Genomic DNA, 15330 nt, shown 5'->3' on the forward strand with positions numbered 1-15330 from the left:
AATAAACCACCCTCAGATGACTTCCGAAATAAAAACAAGTAATTTGTGTAACATTATCCTATCAGAAGTTAATACACAGACTTAACTAAATTTGCTTGATAATGCTAGTATATTATACGTCATATTTAAAATAATCAAAACAGTGCATTACTTCAGGCATTCTGATTTGATTTATTTATTTAAAAGGGACAACGCACATTAATCAACATGAGGATTATCAACATGAGAACATTCAAACATGTAAAATGCATACATTTACCAACAGGTATTGACAGTTCATGATAAACATCTTATCACGACTGATGTCATCCTACTTCTACAGGTAAGACAAGTCAAATAAGTTGTTTGCTTTCACATGACAATATTTTATTTGAAGTTTTCAGTGACTATGAACATTTAAAACATTGCATTAAAATGCACATAATGAACATACCTAATACCATGAACATACCTGATACCATCAACAGAACTTTACAGCATCTTTAAAGTGGTTCTGACAAACTTTATATTCACATTAAAACAATGCAATTTAAAATAGGTGACAAGAAATTAAACACTGCAACATAATAAAGTGCATACATTAGAGAAGAAAAAAAAAGACAATATACATGAACTTCCATCACTAACATCATAATCATGTTGTGCAGTCAATTACAGTGAGAATAAGTCAGTCAATTAAAATACAGAAATACAAACACATTTAGAGTCTTTCATTAAAAAAAAAAATTAGCTGTTCAGGAAAGAACAAAAAACGACAAATTTGCATACATGCATCTAGTCCATCTCTGATTTCACATTTCTGGGAAAAACACTTTCTTTTTGAGTCATTCTGTCTTTGCTCTTGGCTCAAGAAAAGAAAAAAAGAATGCTAACAATTTTTCCTCAAAGAAATAATTACTTGTGAACAAAACTTTATGGTCATGATTTACAGTTTAGCAAATATCCTGGCCTGCAGATTCACTTATACTTCAATTAATTCACATTGTATTATTTTATAAAGGTCCATGCAAATCCATACAAAACCAAAAGAACATTCACACAACCCTGCACAGAAACTAGCATCAATGCAACTGACAAAGAATTGGAAAATAAACAGAAACTTATCCTTGTTATTACATTCGCACTGCACCATGAACAATATACGTTTTAAAAATTGACTTGCATTTTTGGACCATATAATCTATTTTTGATCATAAATATTTCATGTGTCCTCAGAGCTTTACAATCTGACAAGTACTTGAACAAGAGGCCAAAGAACAACAAGTTGCTGTGTTTTTAAAGTAGCACTTTAAAGAGGCATTTATCACAATGTCTAATGGATATGTGTACAGGATAAACTGCCGCAAAAGTAGATTCTTAGTAATACGGACCAATGTCTTCATATCCAGCATAGCTTGGCCAATTGGGAAAAATTCCCCGAGAGCATCTGGGGCTGCCAAAACGGTCAAAATGACCATCCCAATCATTCATGCCATATTGCTGATGGCCATCGCTTGAGTCATTTGAACTCTTCTTCAGTGCTGAATGAATGATTCTGTAATTCTGTCCTTGGTTGTTATCCCAGAACGTGACGCCATTGACCTCATAGCAAATGGCAAACTCAACATGTTCATGTGGCGGCATCTGATCAGGCAAACTAGCTTCGAACGAAAAGGTGTCACGGTTTGAGCCGGTGTAAGTGTCCTTTATGTACTGGCATTTTATGTCTGTGTGGCTCTTCCAAGTGTCAAAGGTAATGCGAAGCTGAACAGACTTCTCGAAGGAAAGGTTTTTAACTTTAACCGTTCCCGCTATAGATTTTTCCTTAAGCATGCAGTGTTCGAGGCAAACATGATCATTCTCTATACGTTGACGAAACTTCAAGTAATCTGCAGATGGCTGGTCAAAGTCGAGAGTTAACTTGTCCTTCCTTTCTGATAAAGTCAGAGAAGGGCTAAAGAACTGCTCGATATTGGTTGGGATGTCAATGGGGTCATCAAATTCAGAAAAGATCTTCACCACCGTCAGGGCGAGGCCCTTGTGATCAGCAAAAGATACTTGTTTTTTGGCCCTGCTGGGTTTTGCCAAGGGTGAGCTGATGCCATTCAACTCTGATTGCTCCCTAGAAGATCTAAAACTTAGTTTGTTACTTTGACACGGGTGTAGACATGGCTGCAAGGGCCTGCTGTATTTTGATGCCCTTGGGTTCAAGTACTCTTCATTTGTCAGATAAATCGGCATGGCCAGCTCGATTGGCATGGTGGATTTGTTGGGAGGGCAGCCACGAGCACTGAAAACACAGAAAAGTGTATTAATAACCACATTAAGAGAGTGAGAAAGGTCTATCCAGGTCTGTGAAGGTTGGTTGAAAGCTGATGACATTTTTTAAATACATGACTCATTTCACACTTTTACTTTAATGTAGCACAGCATGAAGTCCTTGATATAAACTCAGTATGATATAATTAAAACATTAAGCACAGCGCGCACAGCTTAATATAGACTCAGAGTGAAATAATTAAGCATTATGCAAAAGATTGCAGTAAATAGGTCAAACAAGTTTATCTTATCTAGAGGCCTGAGAGGGGGCATGGACTTATGGGCATGGAAGAGGATATTGAGCACACTCTAGTGTTCATAATGTATAATACATTTAATTCAAAATGATTAAAAGACAGAAATCTTGATGTTTACAACAAAATGCCTACTTTTCTGAGGAGATAATATTATCTAAGGCTCATTGCTTAGAAAAAGTATTTTCAGACAGGGGAGTGATTCAGATTAGAAATGAACTATTAAACATGAGCAGCACCCTCCTGTGGTGTCAGTAGATGTTTAAAAGAGTATTAACAGGACAAAATACAATTGATATATAACATTCACAAGATTTTCATCTAAAAAATCTTAATTTGTGTTCCGAAGATGAACGAAAGTCTTACGGGGTTGGAAAAACATAACCGTGAGTACTTGCTGACAGAATTTGCATTTTTGGGTGAACTAACCCTTTAAGGCCTACCTTAATAAATTAAAATCTGAAGAAAGTCTGCAATGTCTACATTTACTACTAAATGTGTCTAATAGGCCCATGTAATATGACCAAAATATGTGTGGGCTGGACTTGATTTCGTCCATCGTAAATTGATTGGATCATTTGTTACAGATGATTTCTTCCCGCCCTCGTGGAAGTAAAAACGTCATCAGAGAAGATTACAAGGGCACATGGAGAGAAACAAAAAATAAAACCAAATAATAAGAGTGACGACGGAAAATTAATTTATAACAAATACTACAACATTCCATAAAAAAAAACACACACAATACTTTACCATTTTGATTGAGTATTAGCTACAATCCAGAGGGTAGGTTGCAACAGTGGCACTCAAAGTTTACAGTAATTTACACCAAGTAATAATAAGTAACAGTTAAAAAAAATAACCACTTTAATTTGTAGCAGGCAAATCTGGGAATACAATTTCAAAGTTTGCGACAAATTGAATTAAAAAATGTTACAAAACGCCCAGGTCTCACCTAGGCTACTAGCTTGTATCCATATACGGTCAGGAACAACGAAACATTGTTCCTTGCTGTCTAAGCGCGAGATAAACTTTAAAACAAATAGTGCATTGAAATAACAGGCAATGACAAGTATTTTGAAATAAACAGTGCGATTCACACCTGTTGGAGCTCATTTGCAGTTGCAACTTTCGTCCGGGTCCAAAATATCATCTTACTGCTGCTACACCGTTTATTTATTTTTTAAAGTGTTAAGCCTTTGCGTCCTCTGTTGTTTTGCGTGCATGCTCTTCCTGGTTTGTAGTGAGCACGACCGTTTTTGATAAGTTTCATAGCTCCCTTGGATAAAAAAAAAGCCCTAGGCTACATGCTGCAACACGAATCAATGCATGCATTTGTAATTCCTCGCGTATGCTTTAAAAGTATCAATAGGAATCAAACTGTGACCATAAGTTAATGCATACCTGTGTTACGACATTTGAATTAGGTCGAACTTCTTCCTCAAGCCCAGTGTCTGCGTCTTGTTCACGAGAGTAATATGCTCGTGCTGATGTGTGTGCGGCATGAGTGAGTTTCTGAACTTAACCGGCACCAAAATTACTTACATTTCTGCCGAAGATCAGGCCGTGTTCACGTGAACTATCTGTTTGGACCAATCACAACAGGCTACAGGGGCATGCACGCACCCCATGCTGATCAATGTCATGTCACGTGACTGGAAGGACTGGCGGTCAGTAGGCCATGTCTGAAGGTTACTAACCCTATAAAAAAAAAAAAAAAAAAAAAATATATATATATGCACCACTTTTCCTACTATGAACATAAACCCACAAACTTCATCATACTAGCCTTCTATGACCAGTGTAGATCCTTTTTTTCCTGTTCATTGTATTCTGGAGATTATTTAAAAGCTGTGTTTAAAATATGTTGCCATTGAGGCTGGTGAGAATCGTAAAGCAAAGGGAAGCTGTTGTCTCAGGGTTGCTCATGTAACTGATTTCTTTTCCACACCCAAAGTTTTGTCTAGTTGTTTCTGGCCTTCACTTGCATAAATCAATCTAAAATGAGTGTCCAACATGCCAATCACTTGTAGATGAAATTAAAGGAACATGCAAAGCCTGGAAAGAAAAATACACAAGGAATGCATGTTGGTCAGTTGTGTGCATCACGTCTGTTAAGCAGAGTTTTTGTTCAAACATCCTTTCTATTCTCCCATGAGCCATGTGGATCATTTTGTCCAGTCAACAGAGTATAGGCCTCTACAATGTCTCTCAAAAGCTCAGTTATCAGTCTCTTTGCTATTTGTTATCTTAATGCACATCGAAATCATATAATTACAATCACTGTGCCCGAAATCAAATACTTATAGTACGCGAAAACAGTACGGCAACAAACTATATGTTCGAATACATGGCATTCGAAAAACAGGTGAAAAGATGACCTACTACTTCCGGCGAGATTCTGAACTGTGCATTCGATGGGCACTTTACTATCCCATGAGGCCACGGGAAAGGATTTATGAATGGCAGTGAAGCGATGCAACTGACGCTGGTAGGTCACGTGACAGTAACAATATGGCGGATGTAGTATGTCCGAATTTCATTCATACAACTCATATTCATACTATACAAAAAGCACTTTTTAACGGTTGTGAAGTAAGTTCAAATTCAAATGTTGGACTTACTCTGACAATATGCCATTTCAGATGCGCCGTTTGTTTTGGGGTCAAGTAGAAGAACTTTATTAACTTTTTTTGTCACAGAATGGAAACTGAGAAGTTATTTATCAAGGAACTTAGTAAAATGGTTTTGTATATTTTTATCTTTCTACATTTCAGGCTAATTAGTGGACTCAATTAAGACTATATTATTTGTCTCTCAAATAACTGTGCATCCTGTCAGAATTATCCGTAGTTTCAGTACGGAGACATTGGGACACTGTAGTATATCTTATCTTGTTGCCACAACTGATGTACAGATAGTGCGGAAAGTCCATAGATAAATCCATATCAAAGAAATCCAACATTTGTAACATTTTCTGCACAATCAGCAGAAAAGGTGAAGTGGTTTTAGCCACATGGGTTGTGAAATAGTGAGCTAAAACAGACTGTAGAGAAGGTTAACAGGAGAACAGCTGTTCAGGCTTGTTCATTCTGAATCAATATAGATCTAAAGGTGACAAAAAGAGTTCAAATGAGAGTCATGCTGCTTTTTGTGGAATATGTTTGATCATTCAGTATAACAAAACAAAATGTCTGAAAGAAAATATATTTCTGCATGGTATTGATTTGTGATTATGCACCCCAATATTTCTTACAGACAAAAACACAGAAATTGTCTTTAACATCCTGACAATGATTTGAATTCCAACAGCTGGAAGTTGTGCTTAGTTGGAAAAGTATTTTTAAACATGTGTACTGGACACTTAAATGACAGCTTGTCATATTATATCAGCTGTCATTTAAGTGTCCAGTCCACATGTCCTATGAAAAACGGCACCTCTGAATTTGTAAAGTGGCCACAGGAGGTCATTTATGAACCCCTGTGACTGACAGAACAGGATGACAAAACCCATCAGGTGGACAGAAATGGAGCAGCTGTAACAGCGTTTTATATTTAAAATAATAGTTTTAAAACAATTTAATGCATTTTTCATGTTATCAGCATAACAAATTAAGAAAAATTTTAACTTAAAAAGCTAAAAACAAAATTTAGAATCTGGTGTCTGAAATATCGAACTTTTAATACGTAACCTAATTACTCCACAACTGTTTAAAAAGTATGTTCTACATACAGTGTGAATTGTATGTTTCTTTATTATTTTTCAAAATCCTAAACTTTCTGTTTATTTCTAGGTTTAAATTAGATTTACAACCTTATATTTTCAATTTGGTCTTTTGGACCAGACTGTGCATATAGATATTTTGACAATATTTTAGACTCTCTTGAACATGAGGAGAAAATCAAATAGCTTTGTAAACAGTAACGTTGGACTGTGTGTGTGATAAGAGGGCCATGCATCTCACGCAAACATTGTCATTATGTAACAGGCATCAAAAAAGCAGAACCTTAGATAGGCCTAAGCACAGGAACTTCAAATGTTCATCCCGGGCTAGTGTTTCAGCTTGGGCGACCAAATATTTCCAAACAGCTGAGAAAAAGAACTCTCATCATCCCAGGGTGCAACAGTGAGGTAACCACTTTCACTAGCCTATACAAACAGTTAAAACAAAGTTACAGAAGGGGAATCTGCTGTTTTGTTTGGTCAATATTGGATCAGTGATGGTTGAGTTGCCCAATAAGGGTCAAAGAAATGAATAACAAGGATTTTTATAATCAGATGCTAATACATCCAAGACAGACTTTGAGCCATGTTTTTGGACTTGATATTGTAAACAGAAGTATGTTGATCTGTTATGGTTATGTGCAGGTTATGTGCTTGACGAATCATACAACTATTGTAGTCCTTCAACATCCACTTTGTTAAGACAATGTTAGACACAGATCTTATTTTAAACATAAATCGAAAATCAATTTATAATGCACTAATCCCTGGTAAAATAAAAAAAAAGATTATTTGCTGGTTTTAGCTGCTCTGTCTCATTAGACAACTGGTTTTAGAGGGGTTTAGGCACATTTTAACTGGGTGGGAAACCAGCTTACAGGGATAGTTCACTGAAAAAAAAAGTAATTCTGTCATTAATTACTCCCTCATGCCGTTTCAAAGCCATAAGACTTTCGTTCATCTTCAGAACACAAATGAATATCTTTTCAAAGAAATCAGAGCGATTTCTGTCCCTCCAGTGACAGGTTCACAACTACCACTTTGACACTTCAAAAAGTTCATAAAGAGATAACTAAATCCATATAAATTAATTCATATGAATTGAGCAGTTTAGTCCAAATTTTCTGAAGAGACACGATCGTTTTATACAATGAACAGATTGAATTTCACAAATAAACATTCATTACCTCACACAGTTATGGTAAATGGAAGCTCAAATATGTTCGCTTGACGTGCGAGAACCAATGAGGTTCATTCTCATGTTACACAGCACGTTTGAGCTTCCGCAAGCACCAATGAGATTCATTCTCGTGTGTTACGCAGCACGTTTGAGCTTCCTCAAGGACCAATGAGGTTCATTCTCACGTTACACAGCACGTTTGAGCTTCCTCAAGAACCAATGAGATTCATTCTCGTGTGTTACGCAGAACGTTTGAGCTTCCGCAAGGACAAATGAGGTTCATTCTCGTGTTATGCAGCCCGTTTGAGCTTCTTTTGAGCTCTTTTTTTGAGCTTCTGTTTATGTTCGCTGATCAATGTTTATATGTGAATAAAAGCCTAAATTAAATCTGTTCATCATATAAAGCGATCACATCTCAATTTGGACTAAACCACTCTATTCACATGGATTAGTTTTATGGTCTATTTATGAACTTTTTGAACTGTCAAAGTGGTAGTTGCGTAGCTGTCAATTGAGGGACAGAAAGCTCTCAGATTTCATCAAACGATCTTCATATGTGTTCCGAAGATGAACGAAAGTCTTACAGGTTTGGAATGACATGAAGGTGAGACAATTTTCATTTAGGGGGGAACCATCCCTTATTTGGGATGTTTGTCTTTATCATTTAGGTATTTCCTTACATAGCCTGTCCTAACAGTCTATTTTCATTCCACTTTGCAGAGCTTTATCATTTCTTTTAATTTTATTCTGCACAATATATTTTTGTCTGAATCTTTGTTTCATTTTTATGTGGTTACCTTGGTAATAAGTCACAGAGCTCAAAATATTAATTTATCCTTTTTTATAATTTGAAAGCGGAAGTTTTATTCTGGTACTTCCCGGAAGTTCTCCCCGACTGTTTTCGCTGCCAGAGGGGGATCTGTGTGCGAAAATGGCGACGTCTCGCCGCACTACCCAGCAGCAACAACAACAACAAAACTTATCCTCCCCACCAAGACCCGACTCCTGTCCCCTCACGCCTCTGGAATCACCCACCGACACCGGCTGCCTTGCAGTTGGTGGGGAGCCGGAGAGCATCAGGGAACCGGAGATCACTGCTGATATTCCCGCTCCGCTCCTCAGCACCAGCAGCAGCAGCAGCTCCAGCTCGAGCAGCACTAGCTCGTCTACCACCGGCGGGGGCAGTAGTGCGGGCTCCACTCCCGACTCCGGTAGTGCCAGTCCTGGAGGCAGCGGCTGCGGGACGAGTGGGGCTTTCAGGGAGCTGTTTGAGGCCTGCAGGAATGGGGACGTGTCCCGGGTGAAGAAACTGGTGGATTCGGTCAATGTAAACGCTAAGGACATGGCTGGGCGCAAGTCCACCCCACTTCACTTCGCTGCAGGTAGCTAAATACAAACACAGCAATGTTTGCGATCAATCCCGACCTGGAAAGCAGACAGGTAGAAGGTTTAGGTAGCTAAATAAACGGCAAAGGAAACGGGGACAAGGTGAATAAGGGAGAGTTTGGCCAAGTTGGCCAACAGGGCAATTATGTAACATCTAACGTTAGTAGAAAGTTAACCATTCTGGGAGCTAGGCTATATTTGTCTGCTCGTGTTTGTTTTCGTGTGATGAGCTACCCGAAAGTGAATAAAGTTCAACATACAGACTAAAGAAAACGTAATACACCGACAAATAATCTTTAAAAGTTATAAACATAGTAATAAAGTTACAATATGAACTCCAATGTCCAAAAGAAATGTTCACTTTGATTCCTACAATAGTACGAAAAAGTGAAACCAGACCCTCGCATGTTACTTGAAAAAATCCAGAGCTGCCAAATCTCTTTTAACATACATGTAGAAACGTTATTATTATTGTAGTTTTTTTTTTATGAGAAAATATATATTATATGCAATTGGCACGTTATTATTCCAATATTCAGTGTTGGAAATATAAACCTGGAAATTTTGCCTAAGTGAATTTCAAAACTTTATCAAATTAATACAATTTTAACATTTATGAAAATTTCTATATACATATTCATTTTTAATTTTATGCTCAGTTAAAAACTCTGCAGAATGATTTTTAAAAATCCTTATCCAGTAGGCTAATCACAAATGGCTGGATAACTTTTTTAAAGACCCCATGAAATCACAATAGGGGTTTTGTGGATTTAATTTCTTGTGTGCTTGTTTAGAGGCTATTTAAATACAAACAGAAGAGCCATTTGATATGTCCCGCCTCAACTTCCTGTTGCAGTAGGAAATATGTCCACACAGACAAGAAAACAGCTTTTGTTAAGCCATTTCATGTGGTGATTCAGTTACACCAGGACTTAAATAGTGTTATCTCCAAAATGTGTTTCCTCTATATGTGCTCAAATTAATATCTTGTGAGCACAGGCATATTATTAATGGAATCTGCTGCTTTAAGGTGCTTATATTCCATGTGTTTACTTAAAATGATAGAATAATCCTTGTACACACATATTAATTCTGGTTACATACATGTCATTATGGTCTATTGCAAGAAACCGGTTTATTTCTATCCTGTAGTATTCTCAGTTTTAACATGCCAAACCAAAATAAAGTTGTTGTTGTTTTCTGTTGAAACAGGCTTTTCTTGGTCGGCATGACTGATATATGCATGTTACCTTGTAGAGATAAAAGAGCTTGATTAACTGATATTTTTGTCTCTCAGGTTTTGGAAGGAAAGATGTTGTGGAGCATCTCCTGCAGACGGGGGCCAATGTACATGCGCGAGACGACGGAGGTTTGATCCCGCTGCACAACGCCTGTTCCTTCGGTCACGCTGAGGTGGTCAGCTTGCTGCTTTGTCAGGGAGCTGATTCCAACTCCAGAGACAACTGGAATTACACTCCGCTCCATGAAGCTGCCATTAAGGGCAAAATTGACGTATGCATTGGTAAGTACCTCTTCTTGTGTCTCTTTGACTAAGGTGATGGTACACTGTTAAAAAGAAAGGTTGCGTATAAAAGTATATGGCATCTATGGTTCCACAAAGAACCTTTAACATCCATGGAACCTTTCCATTTTACAAAAGGTGCTCTATAGTGCTCGATTTTTAAAATGGTCACAGATACCCCTTTTCCACCAAGGAGCCGGTGCCTACTCGCTAGTGCTGGGCGGTTTACCGGTTCATACCGAATACCGGTGTTTATTTTTGTTACGATATGAATTTTTAATATACCGCAATACCGGTGTATGTCGCTTTAATTGGAACGCGGCGCAGCGCGACACAGTCTCACCCCTCATTTACAACACACGTCTGCGGCGCATTACAGCTGCGACAAGGTTTTATTCCGTCCTCCACGCGGTGCGTCAAAATAGACTAGGCGCCTATATTTAGCGAAGCGGCGCGGAGAGCCGCTTCTGGGAAGCTTCGATCTGAAACACAAGCATTGACTAGAATGGGCACGAGACGTGTGGGGGTGAGAGTGTCTTTTTTCTCGCGGCGCGCGTGTTTTTATACTGTATTAACGTATCTGAAGTGAACTGACGGTCTTTAGAAAAGTTTCTTTGTTATTACGATTGAATCTTTCTTTATCTTTCCTGATAAAGCAGTGTTTATGAGCGTTGCTGCTTTGTGTACAGCCGTTACCGGGGAAACCACTGTTTCTGCCGCTCCTAAAGCGCGTCCTGCTGGCACCTCTTTGTAAACAGCCTTGCAAACCTGTATTATTAATATTAGTGTGGATTTTTTCTATAATATTCACTCATGACAATAAAATAGGGCATTATAAGTAAATCTACTGCAGTATTTCCTCTCTCACTCAGTAGAAAATGTGGTTAACACCCATCATGCTTGAAAAAAAAAAAAAAAAAACGGTAAAAACCGTGAAACCGGTATAATTTAGAAAAAAACCGTGATGTTGATTTTTGGTCAAACCGCCCAGCACTACTACTCGCGAACCAGTTCTTTGTGTTTCGACAGCCAAAGAACCGGTTCTCGGCCAGGAGATTGGTTCCAAAGCAGCACCAACTCTTTGCTGGACTAGAACCGTTCTTTTACCACGTCATGCTTATGTCGGGGGCTGGGTTATTGTCGAACTTCTTCTCGAACGTAACCTCCGTCTATAGTAATCCAGACAAGCAGCACAAATGTGTTCTAAACGTCTTCTTCTGACCCCAATATAGGATCGCAAAGCCAGGAGAAACATTTGCAGAAAGACGATGTAGTCCGCCATTGTAATTGTTATGCTTGAAGTTGGCGCAAGCGTTTCTGGGAAAGCTAAGACGTTTGGCAACGTACACAGTGACGTAACGACGTCGTTCGCTGGGCTCTCTAGTCAGTGGAAAAACAAACAGGTTCTGAGAAGGTTCGCAAGTTGAACCAACTTTGAACCAGCACCAGTTCCGAACCAGTTCTTTTTTGGTGGAAAAGGGGTATGAAAGGTTCTTTGGAGAACCAAAAATGGTTCTTCTATGCCAGTGCTGTGAAAACCCCCTTTTGTAACCTTTATTTTTAAAAGTGTATATTGTCCAAAAAGTTGGTTTGTGCAACCTCAAACGTGTTTTGCAAGTAGAGTGTGCTGGTTTGGTTTCAGTTGGAGGACATGTTAGCTCTGTAGATTGAGGAGACGAATGGAATAATCTCGCCTTAGTGAATTCTGAAGATGTATGACTTTAATTTTTCCTGTGTTTTGCCTGAGGAACAGTTCTCAATAAGGGTTAATCATGTGGCATTCTTCTTGATTAGCCGCGGTGACTGACGCTATTACACAGTGTTCACTCATTAATCAGATCTTTACTACTTGGTATTCATGAGAAATTTAACATAGCATCTGAGGGGTGAAGAGGGCCAATATTGTGGCGATGGAATGTCGTTCAACGTTTTTCATTTTCTCTTTCCTCTGCATCACAATGGGCAGATCATGGAATAATCTGCTCAATGTGCTTCCCAGTCTTTGTTTTAAGTGATTAGGCTGTGGATTTGTGTCTAATTTTGTTTCAAAAATGAAAAGGGTATTTTAATTTGTATTGTAGTTATGTTTTCTCCAATTTTGTTCCAAAAGTAGTCTACTGCCCGTGGCAATTTTATCCAGAGTGCCCACTTGCTACATTTTTAGCATAATCCAATTAAATGGGACAAATTCCAATTGAAAAACTTTGTGATAAGAATTATCTGCGCAATCTCGGGGAGAATTCAGAGGCCTGAGGACACGTATGTAATTTCACATCTCTCAATCTGAAAAGATTGAAGTAGATGTTCTCTGCCTTTTATCTTGTTCATTTGGAAAAAAATATTTTGGAGAGTTTTAGACTGGCTGAGTCATTTTTGTAGATCAGGTTAGGATCAGGACTCAGCTGGAAATAAAACTTCTGTCCTTGAGATATTTCAGATTCAATATTGATCACAACATTCTGCAAGATAAGCCATAAAAAAGTTCAAATTGTAGTGATATGCTGTTGAAGGTAAAGCAGCTGGTTTGTTTTTGTTATTGTCTATTTTATTGTGTAGTGTACTAGCATAGGCAACCTCTGTTCAATGTCTCGATTGTTGCCGTCGTCTCTGGTTGACGCCCTAATTGTTCTTAATCCTCAGGCTTGGTTGGTTTTAGATTAACTTGGTTGGTTTTAGAGTAACTCTACCAAAATAAACATTACTAGGATGTTTGAACATGCCTAGCTAGAAAATGTGTTCAATTCCAGACCGCATTAAATGGCTAGTTTTGGCTTTGATTAGATTCTATACTACATAAAAGACTAGTTCACTCAGGTTAGTTTTTTTTTAATGTTTTTATATAGGCTAAACTAGGGATGTCAATTTTCACAAATTCCCATGATCGATCATCGTTTAAATAAACGATCAATTAATCGTTAGCCTTAAGAACGTGTACGCTCTTCATAGAACAAAGCACTGAAAACGGCTACTAAACCCAATGAATTCACAACGATTTAATAAAATAGTGTTCTCATGTTATGTAATATGTCAGTCCCAATCATAGTTATTATTAGTCGTGCATTGCTGTTTGAGCTGCGCGCTGAATGAACACCAGTAAACTGGAGCACTTTGATAGCGCGTTATTTAACTCAAAGAAACGCATCCTATATGAGATTAATCAGATATATATATAAAACAAACATATTACAAATTATATCTGCAGAAAATGACGCAAATGCAAAAGTGAACTTGAACTAAGTTACGTGCCATTCAGAATGACTCATGTTGTGGACGCGCTCTTCCTGGAGAAACGCGATGAAACATGGCAACTAAACCCAAATAATTCACAATGTTTTATTACATTATTGTTCTCTTTATAATGTTATGTAATATGACCGTCCCAATCATAGTCATTATTAGTCAGTTAGATCTGCGCGTGCTGAAGCTGAAGATGATCACCGTACGCTTCACTACAGTGTTAATTCTTAAACAAATGCGTCCTATATGAGATAAATCAGAAATAGATAGGCATACACAAAATAAACACAATATTACAACTTGTATTTGCACAAAACAAAAGGCTGCAAATGCACACGCAAACTTAGTCATGTAGTCAACTGTGATGGGTTAATGCAGAGGACAAATTCTGAGTATGGGTTGCCATACTTGGCCTTCACGTCATGTCACTTTCGCTAAAGAAATCTCACACACATAGGCTATATATATTTATTAAGGCTGTCAAAAATAACACATTCATTTATGTGATTAATTACATTTGCACACATACATTTACACTCTACAGTTCAACATTTTGGGGTGGGTAAGGCTATATTTAATTAATCAAAATTGCAGTAAAAAATTTGTAGTATTGTGTAATATTATTACAAACTGGTTTCTATTTTAATTTAAAATGTAATTTTAAAATATGTACACTTGGAACTACACTGTGATGACAAAGATTAATTTTCAGCATCATTACTCCAGTCTTCAGTGTTTCATGACCCTTCAGAAATCATTCTAATATGCTGATTTGGTGCTCAAGAAACATTTCTTCTCATCAAAGTTGAAAATTGTCCTGCTGCTTAATAGTCTTGTGGAAACTGTTTCATTTTTTCAGGATTATTTGATGAATAGAAAGTTTAAAAGAACAGCTTTTATTTGAAAACTTTTGTAACAATGTCTTTACTGTCATATTCGATGACATGCACACACTGTATATATATTTGAGAAATGCAAATTATGAATTAAAAAAATAAAGCTTGATTATATGTGCATTTGCTAGTCCAAGTAAAATCACAGTACCTTTAACCCTTGTGCACTGTTCGATTATGATCCAGGTCAAATTGAAAGCCCTCATTGGATTCAATACAATTCTCCAAAAATCACAAAAAAAACATACAATCAGGTATACATAATTGACTTTTAATATCAATACTTTTCACACATTACAAAGAATACATTTATGATTTTATAAAAATGTTTTTAACCACTTTTTTTAAGACTGCCCCTCCCCCACACCCGTGGGACATTTGTGATTACACATTTATACCTATAATATCTTAGTCTAAAGCCTAAAGTAATCTTGACAAGCTATATATAATTTGAAAGCTTTCAGACTCTAGTTTTCATATTTGGTTACTGTTTTTCAAAATAAATGAAAGACCAATAGAGAAATAGGGATAGATTCTTTATTTGTGATGCTGTGCCAAACTATAACGCAAGCCCTTGTTCTTTTCCGTTTTTTATGTGGGTTTTAGAGGTTGAATTCAAATCAAATATTAACATTACTGCCCAAACTACTTCTGAATAGTATGCCTACTTCATATATTTAGAAATCAGAGAGTCTTTATATGCTCATCGGTGGAGTCTAGATGTCATCTAGTGCAAAAAGCTTATTACTGCACCCAAAACAAATCTTACTGAAAGTTTAAGAGATATCAACCTGTACATAACTTGTTCAGATATTTAGCTTTGATTTTCTTGAAAA

At 37.3% G+C, this 15330-nt stretch overlaps 2 protein-coding genes across 8 annotated transcripts in view; one reads left to right on the plus strand and one right to left on the minus strand.

The window, feature by feature from the left end:
- Nucleotides 1-159: 159 nt before the first annotated feature.
- On the minus strand, nucleotides 160-4145 carry ppp1r3b (protein phosphatase 1, regulatory subunit 3B). Of its 4 annotated transcripts, XM_081390301.1 has the most exons (3): nucleotides 3957-4085; nucleotides 3655-3862; nucleotides 160-2269 (listed from the first exon to the last, which is right to left on the minus strand). In XM_081390301.1, exons 2-3 carry the CDS (start codon nucleotides 3666-3668, stop codon nucleotides 1357-1359), a joined length of 927 nt encoding a protein of 308 aa, XP_081246427.1. In that variant the 5' UTR covers nucleotides 3669-3862; nucleotides 3957-4085; the 3' UTR covers nucleotides 160-1356. The 4 variants fall into 4 exon arrangements, with proteins under 4 accessions (XP_081246427.1, XP_081246430.1, XP_081246428.1 ...); XM_081390304.1 differs by lacking the exons at nucleotides 3655-3862; nucleotides 3957-4085 and adding an exon at nucleotides 4098-4145; XM_081390302.1 differs by lacking the exon at nucleotides 3655-3862 and having other exon boundaries at nucleotides 3957-4043.
- Nucleotides 4146-8359: 4214 nt separating this feature from the next.
- tnksa (tankyrase, TRF1-interacting ankyrin-related ADP-ribose polymerase a) overlaps nucleotides 8360-15330 on the plus strand; it is a 108855-nt gene continuing 101884 nt past the window's right edge. For 2 of the 4 annotated variants that reach the window (XM_081391749.1, XM_081391750.1), the window contains exons 1-2: nucleotides 8360-8838; nucleotides 10140-10364. In XM_081391749.1, coding sequence (XP_081247875.1) covers nucleotides 10326-10364 — 39 coding nt within the window. In that variant the 5' untranslated portion in view covers nucleotides 8360-8838; nucleotides 10140-10325. The remainder of the gene's footprint in view (nucleotides 8839-10139; nucleotides 10365-15330) is intronic. The other 2 variants (XM_081391747.1, XM_081391748.1) reach the window with 1 other exon arrangement.

The sequence above is a fragment of the Scardinius erythrophthalmus genome (genome assembly GCF_964197995.2).
Source record: "Scardinius erythrophthalmus genome assembly, chromosome: 17".
Lineage (NCBI taxonomy): Eukaryota > Metazoa > Chordata > Actinopteri > Cypriniformes > Leuciscidae > Scardinius > Scardinius erythrophthalmus.